At 36.1% G+C, this 17,274-nt stretch overlaps 1 protein-coding gene across 2 annotated transcripts in view; it reads left to right on the forward strand.

Annotated features, from left to right (window-relative positions):
- The window catches only part of F13A1 (coagulation factor XIII A chain), a 407,127-nt gene that overhangs the window by 226,101 nt on the left and 163,752 nt on the right, over positions 1-17,274 (forward strand). For both annotated transcript variants that reach the window (XM_069103537.1, XM_069103536.1), the window contains one exon: positions 5,031-5,219. In XM_069103537.1, coding sequence (XP_068959638.1) covers positions 5,031-5,219 — 189 coding nt within the window. The remainder of the gene's footprint in view (positions 1-5,030; positions 5,220-17,274) is intronic.

The raw sequence follows: 17,274 nt of genomic DNA on the forward strand, positions 1-17,274 counted from the left end.
CACACCCTGCTTCTGACACATATTAGCAAATCATTTAACCTCCCATTAACCACAGATGATTCCTTAGACAGACCAGTTGCTAATCTGCATTTAGAGTAGAATTTATGCACTCATAGATTACTATACCAGTGAAATTATGTTTGGACCCTTAAAATATTAAGAAATGTTTTCCTCCCATTAAACATCTATTTGAAATTTCTACTCATTTTTTCATTTTTGCCCCCTGGAGTCAAGCAGAACAAATCTAAGCCCTCTTCCATACGAGAGTTCTTCAAGATGAAACGTAATGGCAACAAATCTAGAGTCTTACATATGGGCTCAAAAGCTCATCATTATGGGTATGATAGAAAGAATGCATGACTAATTTGACAGCAATTCTGCTTTAGTGGGTTACAAGCTCTGAAATGGATCAACCGAGCAATGAAGTTAATGTGATGTTGGGTTACATTAACAGAACATGGATGATTTCATCAACCCTGATGGATTCAATTACCATCTCTAAGCTAATGATTCCCAAGTTTGTTTATCTATTGTTAACTTCTATGCTTACCTCCAGTATTACATCCCAAACTATTGGTCGTCTCAGCCTGGATATCCCAGAGACGTCCTGACACTCAACATGTCCAAAGCCTAACTCATCTTTCTCTCTTCTTCACTTGTTAATTTCCCTGTTACTGTGAAGGTCACTGCCTTCCAGGCTCACAACATAGGTATCATCTTTGACTTCTCACTTTCTCATTGCCTATACATTATCTGTTGCCAGGGTCTGTCTATTATTACTATATAACATCTCTCACATATACTGCCCCCCTTCTCTCTTCTGACACTGCATGGTTTAGGCCCTTATCACCTCACACCTAGGCTATTGCAATAGTCTGTTGATTGATCTCCCTGCCAAAGTCTCTCCCAACTCAATCCATACTCAAATCAGTTGTCAAAGTGATCTTCCTGAAGTGTAGGTCTGATCATATCATACACCATCACCACCATTGCTACCACCACCAACAACCACCCTGCCTCTCAATAGACTCCAGTGACTCACTATTGCTGCCAGGATCAGCACCTCAAAAAAAGTAGGAAATTAATAAATACCTGTTGATTGATTGCTTTTATGCCCCTGGTCCAGGTTCATGGTGTCTCCCCAAGTCCCCATCTATTTGATCTCTGTAGCTAAGTGTCTGCAGAATACACAAGTAGCTTTTCTCAAGATAGAGCATCTTATTTAGAACAAATTTAGAACAAAAATATATATGTAAAAAGAACTCTAGTTCATAAACATGCTTATTTATTCATACTTCATATATTAGCAGGTATTTGATCATTAACCTTTTTATTTTGCTATCGTATACATGCCTTTTTTCTGCCTAATGAGAATCATTGACTATAGAGACTTACTTTTAATTAGTTAGGAAACTGAGTATTTGTACGATATACAAATGCAGACATATTCTCCTCAGGGTAGTTCTCTTAGACACTTGCTCACTAATGCTAAAGTCTAGATCCTGCTGTTGTTTGTCCTTTGTTTTTGAAGAAGACCAGTGACATCATGGAGTAATGCCATGACTCTTGCCTGACTTGGATTTAAGTGAGGCAGAACTGCATAAAGTTGTCAGCCCATTTTCTCTTCCTGAGTCATCTAAGTCCATTGGCAAGACAAAAGTCAAGATGACTGGTGATGGCCCAAGATTTAGGGGATGACTTTGGCATCTTTGATCTCTGTCCAAGCTCTAAGCACTCCACAGCACCTGCTTCAGTCACCTTCATGGTCATTGGAACAAATTGTTCTCATCCAAACATTCATCCAAGGGAAGTCTTTACATGCTTGAGGTAGACATCCCCCTAACTAACCAATGGGTTTGAGACCTGGCAGTTACCCTCAGCTTGGTTTAGCATGACTGCCATGATGGTTTTACTGGGTTGTGTTCACTGTGCATGCTATAGCTTCTTGGAGCCAGAAATGAGAGCCGAGTGAATGAGGAGGACACCAAAGGAGGATGAGCAGCCCTCACACCAGAGCTGGTAGTCCTTCCTTAAAGGATATGGGATCTCCATGTAATGTCTGTCTCTGTCCGTCTTAACATTCTTATAAGTGTACTAAATAACTGTATCTCTTCCTTTGGTGTAGCTCTTTTCCACATTTTAATGAACATGTTTGGTATCATTAAATAAAGCTCTGAAAGTTTTCAACATAAAACTGCAACATTTCTTAAATTCAAAAGAAAAATATTCAGAGACTCCATTGTAAAAAAAAAATGCCTTTTCTACAAGTAACTGGGATTATTAAAAAGTTATTTTATCTTCTAGCTTTTATTAAAATTGTTAGGGAGTTGAGGTATATGAAAAAGTACATTAAGTAACATTTTTATTTTACTATATGTGGTTCCCCAAATCCTGAATGTTAATTAATTCATCTTCTGTTTATTTGAGGAGTTTCAGGCTTTCTTCATATGCTGGTTGCTTTTTGGTTTTGCTAAAGAATGTGCACTAAATGTTTCAATGACCATTTTGTAGCACTTGTGAAAAACACACTGTGTTGCTATTTTAAAACATCTTAAATCTTTGATTTTAAAAAGCCTGTTTAATTGGAAAGAGTGCTACATTCAAAATCAGAGGTTTTGGATTTTAATCCCAGATCTGCCTCCTGCTCTCTATGTAGCTCTGGGCAAATGTTTTTCCCTTTCCGAACCTCAGTTTTCCAATCTGAAAAAAGGAAGAAATTAAGCAATCAATAAGTTTTCATTAAATATCTACTATGTTCCAGGAATTACAAAGTAAAAAATGAAACAGCCCTTGCCTTCAAGGAGCTTACATCTTATTGAGGGAGACAATGTGTACATATATAAGTATAAATAAAACACATGCAAAATGCATACGAGGTGACCTTGGATGAGAAAGGCACTTGGAATGGGGCAAGGGGCAGGGAGTGTAGTTGGGGCAGGGCAGAGAAAGGAATAGGAAAAGATAAGCTTTGTCTTGAAAGAAACCAGAGATTCTAAGAGGTAAAAGTGAGGAAAAGAGCATTTTTAAGCATGAGGAACAGGGAGTAAAAAGGTATATGGGCAGGAGATATGTGAAGAAGAGCTCAAAGGCCAGTATAGTCTATCTATATGGTGCTTGGAGAGGAACAATGTTCAATAAGACTAAAAAGGTAAGATGGGACAAAGTTATTAAGAGCTTTAAGTGTTAAATAGGAGTTTATATTTGATCTTAGAGGTAAAGGGGGGCAGCTAGCTGATACAATGGATAGAGTCAGCTAGGATTGGAGTCAGGAAGTTCATCTTGAGTTCAAATCCAGCCTCAGACACTTAATAGCTGTGTGACCCTGGGCAACTCACTTAACCCTCCTTACCTCAGTTTACTCATCTATAAAATGAGATAGAGAAGGAAATGGCAAACCATTCCCGTATCTTGCCAAGAAAACCCTAAAAAATGGGGTCATGAAGAGTTGGATACAAATGAAAAATCACTGGACAACAACAAAGAAGTCTTAGGGAGCCCTTGGAGTTTATTTTGTATGTGGGGTAAGAGGAGAGATGACATGGTCATACCTATACTTTAGGAAAACTACATCGGTAGCTGTGTGGAGGATGGATTTAGCATAAGTGGATACTTGATAACTTGAGGCAGATTGACCAGTTTGGAGACATTAAAAAAACCCAGATGACTGGAGCCTGAATGAGGGTGCTGGCTATGTGAGTGGAGAGAAGGGGATGATTGCAAGAGACACTGTATGGGTAGAAGCAATGAAATTTGACAACAGCTTATATCTACAGTGGGGGAATATGAAGAGCCAAGGATACCGAGTACTGAGGTTGTGAACCTCAGTGACTCAAAAGATGGTGGCGCTCTCAGTAGAAACAGTGAAGTTTGGAGGAGGGATGGAATTGGAGGAAAAGACAGGCTTTCTTCTGGATATGTTGGGTTTGAGATGACTATTGGATATACAGTTCCATATGTTCCATAGCAGTTGGTGTAGCAGAACTTGAGCTCTGGAAAGTGATTCAGAATGGAAATACAGACTTAGGAATAACTTGCTTAAGGATGATCATTGAATCCATGGGAGCTGATGAGGTTACCAAGTGAGAGAGTATTAGAGAGAAAAAAAAAGATTGGATGAGATGACCATTAAGATAGCCCGTTCTACTCAGCTATAGTCTAGTTCTTGGGAAACTTTTCCTCACAAAAAGTCTAACTCTGTCTTGTATCACAGAGACCCTGTTTTGGGGAAAGGGATTTTGCTTGATGTTCCTGGAAGAGACAGATGATGAATATAGCCAATAGTATAGTTTTTTCCTCAATATATCTTTGGGAGGTTTCTCATTTTTAAAAGATGGAGAATCTCAAAAAACAGAAATTACACGACTTATCCAAGCTTATTTAAGTAATAATTAATAAGGATCTCTTCTCTCAGACCTCACATAGTACTTTTTTTTGCCATTGTTTAATATATTTATCATATCTTATTATTGTTGCTCAGGAGTCTTCTTTTCTTGAGAAATTGTAAGGTTCTTAAGGGCAAACACAATTATATTTGAACATTGTGTCTCCCCCAGGATCTCCCCCACTTTGGACATGTTTGACAAATTAAATTGAATTGGGAGAGAAGAGTAGGATGCAGGGTTGTGTTATGGAAAGAACATTGATTAGTCTCAATCACACTCTTCATTTGTCACTAACTGTGTGGCATCAGGAAACCTATTTGACCTTTCAGTATCTTCATCTATAAAATGAGGTAATAATAACTGTACGACCTAATTCACAAGAACATTGTGAAAACAAAAACTTGACAATGTATATGCAATTTTAAGGCACTATTCAACAAACTGTCATGAGATGGAATTGAAGCCCAAGTCTCCCAACTTCATGTCTAGATCAGTGTTTCCAAGACGCTGCTCTATTCGTTCTTCTTTCTAGGGGAAAAAAAAGAATCCATTAATCTGTCCTATTTCTCCTTTCTATAGATCTAAAGATGTGGTTATCAAATCAAAGACACTTACTAGTTTCTTTCTATTGAATTCCTTTGAACACAGACTTTCTGAATGTCACAGATGTCCACCTTTTCAAGGACTCCTGGGATACCAACAAGGTGGAACATCACACAGACCGGTATGACAATGAAAAGTTGATTATACGTCGAGGGCAGCCTTTTTACGTCCAAATTGACTTTAATCGCCCCTATGATCCCCAAAGGGATATCTTCAGACTGGAATATGTCATTGGTGAGTGCTATGACTAAATAAGATTCATAATAGCAAGGGGTTGGGGGAGGGATAGAAACTGGGGTGGTGATAGAGATGGTATTATCCGACTTTTAGAACAAGGATTTGAGTTATATAGTTTAATGAACTGAGAAGTATGTTGGCACCAAAATGTAATTCCCTACCACTGGATTGACACTAATGTTAATTTCCCATTACTAACTCACTATATAATGCAAGGTGGGTCACTAGACTACTCTGTGCTCTGGATTGTGGAGCAATGTTTAGTTATAGACATCAATTAACTGGAAAGTGTCCAGAGAAGGGCAACTATGATGATGAAGTGTCTCAAGACGATGAACATTTATTCGTTCAATTAATATTTATTAAATGCCCACTATGTGCCAGGAACTGTGCTAAGTTCTGAGGATATAAAAGGAGACAAAAGACAGCCCCTACTCTCAAGGAGTTTAGATTTTAATGGAGGAGACAACATGCAAACAAATATATACAATGCAGGCTGTATGCAGGATAAATAAGAAATAATTAAAAGAGGGAAAGCACTGGAATTAAGAGGGATCAGGGAAAGATTCCTGTTGTTAAAGGAACTAGAGGAGGAAGAGTTAGACTGAAGAAAGGAATACTTGGGAGGAACATGATAGCTCTCTTCAAGAATTTGAAAGGCCATAATGTGGAAAAGGGATTAGAATTGTTTTACTTGGATCCATAAGGTAAAATCGTGAGCAATGGGAAGATTCAACAGGAGGAAGATTTTTACTCAATGTAAGGGAAATTTCCTAACAATTAGAGCTATCTCAAATGGAATAAATTGCCTTTGGAAGTAGATGGTTCTTTTTCAATCACAGCCTCTGACAGAGGTTGATGATAACTTGTTAGAGATACCGTTTACATACAGAGCTGGACTAGGTAGACTTTAAGGACACCTATTACCTTTAAGACTTTCTGATTCTGTATCTACAACAATATTCCAAAAATCAATTGTTCCAGTGTAGGTATAAACATGTTTTAAAAAGGAAGAAAGAAAGAGAAGAAAGGGGAAAATAAATAAATAAAGAAGGGAAGAAGGAAAAAGAAAGGAAGGAAAGAAGGAAAAAAGGAAGGAAGGGAGAGAGGAATAAAGCAAAGAAGGGAAGGGGAGAAAGAAAGGAAGAAGGAAAGAAAGGAAGGAAGAAGAAAAGGAAAGAAGGAAGGGAGGAAAGAAAGAAAGGAAAGAAGGAAGGGAGGAAAGAAGAAAAAAAGAAAAAAGATGAAAGGAAGAAAGGAGGGAGGGAAGGAAAGAAGAAAGAAAGGAGGAAGACCCAAGCCTTGAATGATTTCAATTGGCTGTAGGTGATTTGTAGACATAATATCTGGCTGATTGGATTTTTAAGCTTTTCTTCTCACCATTTTAATTAACATATTTTGTAGAAACAATCTTTGTTTCATCTATGTTAGTTATCGCTAACAAAAACAATTCTTAACTTAATTGTGCATAGTATGCCCTTTCTAAGTACACAAGAGTAGCACTTAAAATGCTGACTAAAAACAAATATCAAATGCAAAATTCTAATTACATGATAAGTATGGTATGATCTTATTCAGTATGTGAAGTTTATAATTGTGAAAATAAATAGGAGATAGAATAAGTGGATAGATGAACAGCAGAGTGTACAGCATTTACAACGTTAAATTTTATATCAGGAAAAGACCTAATCAATTGCCTAGTCAATCCTCCTCATGTTACAGGTGAGGAAACTGATATCCAGAGAAATGAAATGATTTGCACAATGTAGTACAGATACTTGGTCAGAATATACAAAGTTCCAACCTCTCAGTTTACTATTCTTTGCATTACACTGTAACATCCATGTAAATGCTTTTAGATAACAGATAAGTTGTTTCCAATGTTTCCTTCAATATGTTTCCCTTATTTTTTTGTAAAGAGTAGTAAAACTTTATTTGACTAAAATGTCCTTGGTGAATTTTTAATAGAATGAATACTCTTGCCTGTTATCCATGTGCAATATCTAATGGTTTTAATGATTACTACTTTATAACGTAGTTTAAGGTCTGGAAATCTTATTTGCTCCATTTTCCCCCCATCATTTACCTTGATTTCCCAGAACTTCTGGATCTCCAAATGAATTTTATTATTTTGTCTAGCCCTATAAAGTAAGCTCATAGAAGTTTGGTTGGTATAGTACTAGGTGGTATCATTATGTTTATAATCTTGGCATGGTTCAATCATGAGCAGTGAATGTCTCTACATTTATTTGTCTTCCCTTATTTCTTTAAAAAGTGCTTTGTAATTTTTTTTTATTTCTTAAGTATGTTGTGATAGACTCTGGGCTATTTTATACAATTTATATTTTGAATGAAATTTCTCTTTCTATCATTTCCTCCTTTTTATTGTCATTAGGTATGTTAACAGTTTATGTGTATTTATTTTGTATTTTGTAATACTGAAACACAATTATCTTAATTTGTTTCTTTGATGATTCATTGAGGTTTTCTAAGTAAAATGTATCTGTAATTAGGGAAAATTTCTTCTCTTTATTGAAAATTTATACCTCTAATTTCTTTTAATTTCCTTATGTTACTACTAACATTTCTAGAAAAATGTCAAATCATAGTGAGGATGAAAGAATCTTTGCTTTATTTATGTGCTCCTTGGGAAGTCTTCTAGTGTTTCTCCATGGTAAATAGTGTTAGCTTTTGGTTTTAGGGATATACTATTAAGCATATTAAAATAATCTTTACATGCTTGGGATTTTTAGTGTTTTGATCAGGAGTGTTATGTTTTGTTAAAGGGTTTTTTCCTACATCTATTGATGTGCTCATGTGGTTTTTGTTGGTTTGTCTCTAATATTTTTAATTATTTTCATTGTGTTCCTAATGTTTAATCACACTTGCATCTATAGTATATATTCATCTTGGTCATTCTGTATCTTTTTTTGGCTATATTGCTGTCATTATTTTGGCCAAGTTTTAATTTTTTGAAATTTATATCACTTTTTTTTCTTTGTTTTATTGGAGGGGGAAGGTAGGGCAATTGGGGTTAAGTGACTTGTCCAAGGTCACACAGCTAGTTTGTGTGTGTGTGTGTGTGTGTGTGTGTGTGTGTTTACTGTCTGAGGCCAGATTTGAACTCAGGTCCTCCTGACTTCAGGGCCAGTGCTCTATTCACTATGCCACCTAGCCACCCCAATATCACTTTCTATTAATGATATAACTTTATAGTTCTCTTTAATTTATCATATGCTGATTTATATATAAGAATTATATTAATTTGATTTTTTTAAAGAGCTTGGTAGAATTTTCTATCTCAATTCATAAGAATTATATATATATATATATATATATCATAGGTATTAATTGCTCTTTACATATCTAATCAAATTTTACTTCTTATTATTGGGGTGATGGAAATTTCATCTTCTTTGACTTGAATATTTTATACTCTTGTAGGAAATCCTTTACATTCTAAATTTTTGTTTTGTTTTGTTTTTTGTTTTTTTGGGGGGCAATTGGGGTTAAGTAACTTGCCCAAGGTTACTTGGCTAGTTTTGTGTGTGTGTGTGTGTGTGTGGGTGGGTGGGTGGGTGTGGGTGGGTGTTAAGTGTGTGAGGCCAAAACCGAACTCAGGTCCTCCTGACTCCGAGGCCGGTGCTTTACTCACTGTGCCACCTCGCTGCCCATACATTCTAAATTTTACTAGCATATAATTGTTATACTAATTTCTGATAATTTTTTAAAATTTCTTTTCCATCAATTCACCTTGTTAATATTTTATTTTGTTAATTTGATTTTCTTCTCTCTCTTTTTTTTAACATTTAGGTTAGCACAAGTTTATTGATTTTTGTCAATCTTTTTGAAGGAATAACACTTAGTTTTATCATTTCTAGAGACATGATATTTTCTTTTTTTAACCTCTTCTCTGACTTGCAAGGCATTTTTCTTTTGTGCTTATTTTATGTTTGATGACTTGTTGATTCTCTCTTTTAACATTGCATAGTCAGGCCATTATCCACTTTTTCCTGTGTTATTATTGTGTGTTTTCAGAGTTGTAATTGTTCTCTGAGTACTACTTTAGTTGCATCTCCATTTTTTTTTTTTGGTATTTTGTTTCAACATCATTCTCTTTCATAGAGTTCTTAATTTCTATTTTTAAAAAATCCATTCATTATTCAAATTGTCATGATTAAATTTCCATTTGGGCCTTTATCTTCTACTTGTGTTCCCTTTTTAAATACTATTTTATAATGTTATAGTCTATAAAGAATGTATTTAATATTTTTATCTTTTGAATTTACTATTAATTTTAAAAACCATTTTCCCTAGCACATGGTTGATTTTTGTAAAGGTACTATATGACACTAAGAAACACACACACAACACACACACCTATATACGTTATATATACTTTTTTTTTTTGCTTTTTGGAAGGCAATTGGGGTTAAGTGACTTGCCCAAAGTCACATGGCCAGTAAGTGTGTCAAGTGTCTGAGGCCAGATTTGAATTCAGGTCCTCCTGACTCAAGAGCCAGTGGTCTATTCATTACACCACCTAGCCACCCCTTATATATACTTTTTAAAATAATCTCATTCAGAAGGTGCCATAACTCTTTCAAATCTAACTTTTCCCACAGTCTGTTAAGTTCCATATTTTCTTTTGTTGTTGTTTATCTGAATGTGTTTAGATTTTCCAAGTCTCCTATCTATGTCTGGGTTTGGGGATTTTTTTATTGTTGCTATGGTTGTTGGTGTTTAACAACTGGGGCAATTTTTCCTTCAGTCATTTAGATGTGATGCCACTTGGTACATATACATTTAGTAAGGATATCGTTTTGTTGTCTATGGTGCCTTTATGCATTATATTGTTTCCCTATTAACTTCTCAGAAATGTGAATTCTTTTCTTTTTTTTTCTTTTTCTGATATTGTGATCACAACTCTTGCTTCCTTCATCAATGTCAATATATCCCATAAACATTGAAGAACACTCTTCACCATCCTGTCCCTATCCCATTCCAGAAATATGAAGTAAACTTCACTCCTGTCCTCTCTGTCAAACCTTCAAGGTAGCAAAAGCAAAAATCAGGCAGTTCTTTCCCCAATCTAAGGTATGGGTCTACCTATTCATTTCCATGTCAGAAAATAATTCTGATACTGAAAGTCTAGGGTAAAATGATGAGTAACTAGCCTTGAATTTGAGGATATTTTAAGGGCATTTTGAATTTCTTCCCTCTGGCTATATATTCCTTGGTATAATAAAAATAATTTCTTTTTTAAACCTTTGCACTAAAGTCCTACCACAATGTCTTATTGTAGCACAGAGATGATTCTGGTTTTCTTCCAAGTTTGGCCAGTGGAATTTAAGCTCCAGAAAGGCCTGAGGTGTGGGTCCAGGGATAAATTGCATCTGTTGTTGTATGAAGACCAAGCTATTTAAATTCTGAGACACTCATCAGCTCTGAGCTCCAAGGTGATTAATTTTTCAGATACAGGAGCTCTCAATGCTCTTCTGACAAGTTATAGAAGACTTGTTATTAGTGTTGAACTAATTGTACACTGACATAATCAAAGATTACTTCTTTTGTGGTTCAATGAAAAGATCATGGGATTTGGAGGCAAAGGACCTGGTTCCAGATCCTGGTTCTGTCAGTTATTACCAGTATGACTTTGGACAAGTCTAGGTTCCTCATCTGCACAATGAGGGTGAGGGAGGGTGGATTATATGACTTTAAAGGTCCCTTCTGTCTCTAAATCTATTACTCTAAATATACTGAAGCATATTTTAAACCTATGTATGTGCAAGAAAGGTAAGTTTTCCTTCTTTTGTCCATTATCATTTTCAAAAACAACTAAACTTTACTCCACTTTAAATATTTTTTTGGAGATTTCATTGCATTTGAAGATTTTCTGTTTCATTACAGCTGTGAAGAAAGGGAAATTAGAGAATTTTCTATTCAACCCTGAAAAGGGAGAGAGGGAAGGAATAGCATTAATATAGCACCTACCATGTTTCAGGCCGAGTACTTTACAAACATTATTTCATTTGGTCTTCCCAATAACCCTGTGAAGTAGGTGCTATTATCCCCTAATTTACAGTTGAGGGAACTAAGGCAAAAAGGTTAAGTGACTTGCCCAGGGTCACACAGTCAATAAGTGTCTAAGGTCAGATTTGAACTCAGGACTTCTTAACATCAGGCCCAGCACTCTACCCACTGTGTCATCTATCCAAGGATTCTTTTTAGAATTCTCTTTAGAATTCTCACTAAAGTCTTTCTGTACTGCTTTATAATAGTGTGGAATGTCCCTAGATTCTCAAAGGCATACCAGGGTAGCCTACATTCTGGCAGATCTTACCAAGTTAAGAAGCCTTGGAGTATGGGCCTGGCAAAGGATTCCATTTCAGACATCCAAAGACCAGCCAACCCAAGTTCAAAGATGCTCATGAATTTTATCAGCCCCAGTAGACTACAAAACCATCTGCTAAAAGTGTGAAAAGCTTGCTGTCTTTGTCATCAGAGAGGGTATCCACATGAAGATACAGATCTTACAAAAATGAATAAGTATACAAGAAATACAGCCTGCTTCAAGAGAATCTAGAAAGACAGTGGTATACGGCTTTTCTCTAGCTGGGCATCATAATGGAGTCTGAGCTTCAGGTAGGTCACACGGTTACTTCAGGACTTCAGTCATGAATGCAGTACTGAGCCACGTTTTTGCCTTTTAAAAAAATGGATTTCTGTGGCCTCATTTGGACTCAGAAATAACTCTTGAAATGCAGTGTTTTTCCTTTTCCTGTTGAACTGAATAAAGCTATGGAAATTAGGCTTTAAAGCAATTGTCTGTAACAAGAACAGACAAGAGCAGAATGCCAACTGGAAAGAAAACGAAATGTGAGGATCTGGTTTTATAGATCCTAGGTGTGCCGCAAGTCAAGGAAACTCAATATATGAAAATTGGGTTTAAAGAAAAAGGAAGAAGAGAAAAAATAGATGGAAGGATGATAGATTTTACAAAGGCATCCTTTGCTTTCTCCAATGGAATCACCATCTAATTCCTTCAAATAGCTCCCTTAGCGCATTTGAACTATGGTGAGATTCACCCAAGTTTGATTTACACATTTTCAGGAACACAGCCATTTCATAAAGCAAGTCACAATTATAGAAAATAGAACCCTCTCATTTTCTTTTGAATTTTTACCACTGGAATTTAGAACTGAGTGGGATTCTAAAGATAATTTTGTCCAACTTCCTCCCCAACCCTACCAAAATCCCCAACACTTTACATTGGAGGAAAACAAGGCCTAGAGAGATTACATGACATGTGCCCCCTGTTTACTTATACCAGGTGAGCTGGATTGTAGTAATAATATAGAGTCTTATATCATTTACTGCCCTCTATATCCAAGCTGTGGGACCAATTGATAAATGTGAATCTCTCTGATAACAAAATCTTCAGTAATCAAACTCTCTTAGTTTGGCTCTAAGGTAGTTCATATTATAAAGTATAAATAGGGTAGTGGAAAGAACTGATTTGGAGTCTCATGTTTGTAGGGTCAGATACCAAGTTCTGTTATGGACTACTTGTGTGACCTTGGGCAAGTCACTTAATTTCTTTGTGCCTCAGTTTCCTCAGTCACAAAATGAAGGGATTGGACTAGGTCAGGATTTCTTAGCTTTATCATGAATTCTTTGACAGTTTGGTGAGAGCTATGGATCCTTTCACAGAATATAAATGCATAAAGTAAAAGACATAGGATAATAAAGGAAACTATACTGAAATATATCTGTATACATATACACACATATGCATACATATATAAATTTATTATTTATTTTAAACATTTTTAAAAATTTTGAGTTCCATATTATTTCTCCCTTCCATTCCTCCCCCAACCATTGAGAAGTCAAGAAATATGACATCAACTATACATGTAAAATCATATAAAATGTATTTCCATATTCATCATGTTACCAAAAAAAGCAAGAAAAATAAAGAAAGTCAGAAAATTGTACTTCAATTTGCACTCCAAATTCATCAGTTCTCCCTCTGGGGGTAGATAGCATTTTTCATCATTAGTCCTTTAGAACTGTCTTAGATCATTGTCTTGATCAGAATAGTTAAGTCTTTCACCATTGATTGTAGATAGAATATTGCTGTTAATGTGTATAATGATCTCTTGATTCTACTTACTTCACTCTGCATTAATTCATATACATCTTCCCAGGTTCAAAATATACATTTTTTTTAGAAGTTCATAGACCTCCAGGTTAAGAACTTTCTCGAAGGTCCATTCCTCCTTAAAAACAATGATCCTATTAATTCTTCTTCATAGTAAACCGAGTTGTCGAGAGTTCTAGCATATTATCTTTTCCAGACTTCCTCCGCCATATCTCAATCTATTAATTTTATTAGTATTCTTTGTGCGTTAATAACCCTCATCTTTTAACTAACCATTGGCAATATACTGTTATTCATGTGAGTTAAGTGGGAGGTGTTAATGAATGTGAGGTGTGGGAGTGGGCGGGAAATGTACTTGGTGGTCTATCCAAGCCTCTTTTTCTTTCCACCTCTGTCTGTGGCCGTGATAAATCATGAAAGGCGCTGAGCATTAATTATAGGTTCCTGTAACCTGGAGCCTGAGCTGTGAAAGCTTAAGGACGGCTTGTGGTGTTAATTTGCTTTTACTGAAACGTATGCCTCCCTGCTGCTTTTGATAAAATGTGGAAGGAAAGGGGGAAAAAAAAGAATTCATTCTAAGGAAAGAATTCTCTGTTGTATATCTCTCCCTCCATCAAAGAACTGAAATATCTCAGCCTCTTGAGCAACCTGGTGCTTTGAAATAACAATAAATAGGATTAGCCAGCTAGATTTCCCCTGGTACTTCAACCACTCCCAGATAGTAAGAGAGTGAGGTCCATAGGGGTAAAGCACCATTTAGTGAAACATAGCTGTAATTGAAGGGGGCATTGTGCGTGGGGCATTGCAGTCTTTCTTCAGCTATCCTCAAGTACCTCAGATCTGACCTACACACATCTGAATTTACAGACTTCTCAAATCGGTGAATAATTCCATATATACCCCAATGAATCAATTTACTTAAAGTGCAGATCTTTTCAGCTGTGTTTCAGTAAACATGCTCTTCTCTTCAGGCTTTGTCTTAGAAGTAATATATAAGCGATTGCCATGGCATCTGAAATTCCACCATTAAAAATTCATTCTTTGGGATTTCTTTCTCCCTGTGGTCCTCTTTTAGAATGTTCTTTGGGGAGGTAACACAAAATAATTAACCCTAAGGTTACCTTAGTGAGGCAAGTACTTCTGTCTCTCAAGGTTGTTGAAAGGAAAGCAGTTTGTAAGATTAAAAGTGCTATAACTTGTTACTGAGAGACAGAACCATGGGAACCCAAGCTAGAGAGGCCCATCCTTCCTCATTTTAGAGCACAGGTTTCCTGGATTGTTGTTCACTTCCCTGAGAAGAGTCTGTGGGAGATCATACTTGTTCAAGTACACTTAACTACAGAATGACACTGAAAGCTGCTCACTGGAGAGTCCTAGACCTACTTTAGTGGTTTATTCATGTCCTGCTATGGCAAAAGTTTTGAGTTGATACCATAGTCTCTAAGGTTATCAAAGATTTTGTCCATGTTCCATGCTTTAGTTCTATGGTATGCCACCATTTTTTGCTAGGGGTAATTAGACTGGCAGATCTACTCTACCCACTAGCAAACCAATGTTCTTTTAAGGTAATATATCAATGCATACTAGACATGTGATATTGGTATAGCAGAGTTGGTCCTTCCTAAAAGTAGACACATTCCAGAATAAGTTGCATGCATAGTTTTTTTTTTTCTCAGCATAGGGCCAAATAAATAAATAATACTTAATAATCAGAGAACACCATGCATTATAGATGTATAAAAAAGAGGTAATATGTGACCATGAGCTCACTCCTCTTATAACAAATGAAGCTAATAGTCCAAACTGAAACTGTGTAGAGCAGTTTGGTTGGAGTGTGGTATGCACAAAAGGAATTATTATGAAATAAAGATAGAAAGAGAGGTTAGAATCAACTTGGGGATATCTTTAAATTCTAGGCTAAGATGTTAGGATTTTATTTGGTAGGCAATGGGGAGCTAAGATTTTTGAGCAAGCCTGTGAAGTGATCAGAATTGTGAATTTGAAAGATGACTTTGACCAGTATGCAAAGGTTGGATTAGAGAGGGCTGAAACTGGCAGCCAGCAGAACAATTAGGAAGTTACTACCATATCATAAATGACAGATTATAAGAACCTGAACTAAGATGGCAGCAGTGGGAGTGGGTAAGATAGGACAAATTTGAATTGACAGAACTTAGCAACTGATTTGGTTTGGGGGATAAAGGGAAGCAGAAGGTCAAAAATGATTCTGAGATTTTTGAACCTGGGTGGCTGGAAAATGGAAGCACCATCAACAGAAGTAGAGAAACCAGGAAGTAGGAAGTCAATTTTGAGTGAAAGATGATGATTTTAGGTTTCTGTTATAAAACCAAATCCAGCACTGGTACACAGTAGGTGCTTAATAAGTGCTCATTGATTTGAGTTGAAATCAGTTGCTTATTTTAAAAGTACACAATTTTAAAAGCAACTCAAGCTATATTCTTTACATTTTTACTTGATGAAAGTAAGAAATATCTAGAATATTTAGGAATCATAATGAGGATTTAATATGAAACTAACTGAGGGTGTGTCAATGTTATAAACATGTAATAGGAGTTTCAGTTGAAAATATAACAGTTTTTTCTCCTTCATACTTGGTGAACACAGGTTCAATAACATGCCTGAAAAATGACTTTAGTCATACTTAGAATTCTTTAAGTTATCTTTGAGGCATTGTCATGACATACAGCTCATGATGTTTAGCTCAATACACGGGCTTGAGACTTGGGCAGAGTTGGGAGATAGAAAAAGAAGTTCCTGAGTAATAGGATAAAAGTGATTACTGAAGCTATGAGAATGGAAAAGTACCCTAAGACAAAGAGTATACAGTGAAAGAGAAACATGAAAAACATTAACCCATTTTATTATTGTTATATCTGACTCTTTGTGACCTCATTTGGGGTTTTCTTGGCAAAGATCCTGGAGTGGTTTGCCATTTCCTTCTCCATCTCGTTTTACAGATGAGGAAACTGAGGCAAACAGGGTTAAGTGACTTGTCTAGGGTCACACAGCTAATGAGTGTCTGAGGCTGGATTTGAGCTCAGGTCTTCCCGACTCTATCCACTGCTTCACCTACCTGCACACATCCACCCAAAGAGATTGCTTTCCTTCCAACTGATGGAAGGGGGCAATGTGAGCATAGAATTAAAGCAGGGCTCAATGTGTTGGTAAGTATTGCAAGTATTGTAACTTTATAATTTTGCTGAGAACCAGCCACTAATTATGTCACCTCAGTTAAATCCCTTGACCTCCCTGGTCCTCCAATTCCTCATTTTTTAAATGAGTAGGGATGGACTGGATGAACTCTATGATCTCTTTCACTTCTAACATTTGATAATTCTATGATTCTTTGGGCCTTGTCCCTCTTTGCCGACTTATTGCACCCTTTTGAATTATCGTCCCCATTGAATTTCTGCGTCTCCTCCTTCCTTCAGCCCAGATTGATTTGTCCATTTCCAAAAGGTTAGCAGCTTTCATAAAAGTGCTAGGTGATGGAGTTTGAGCAACCAGGGAGCTGCATATTATCCTCTTCTAGAATATCGAGAAGAGGGATTGATAGAAGTGTAATGATTTTTCAGCCCAATATATTATATTCCCTTTAGTTTTCATTGTTATTTTTCTTTTTGACCTTTAAGCCATCATTCCAAACATAAATATAATTCTAACTACATGACTTTCATATTTTACAACTTTCTTTTCCTAAAAGAAATATATTTTTAAAAATATTAAATTAAAAATATTCAATGAAAAACAATTCAATATGGAATTATTACATTAGATTTTCTCATGTTGTGGTAGCATTTTCTGTCTACACTTGTCCTTCCCCACCCCAGTAATCAATCTTTATTAAAGGCAATAGTTAAATAG

Source organism: Petaurus breviceps, unplaced genomic scaffold (genome assembly GCF_028583685.1).
Source record: "Petaurus breviceps papuanus isolate PSGF00001 unplaced genomic scaffold, PetGlider_PUasm1.0 582, whole genome shotgun sequence".
In the NCBI taxonomy this organism is placed as follows: Eukaryota; Metazoa; Chordata; class Mammalia; order Diprotodontia; family Petauridae; genus Petaurus; species Petaurus breviceps.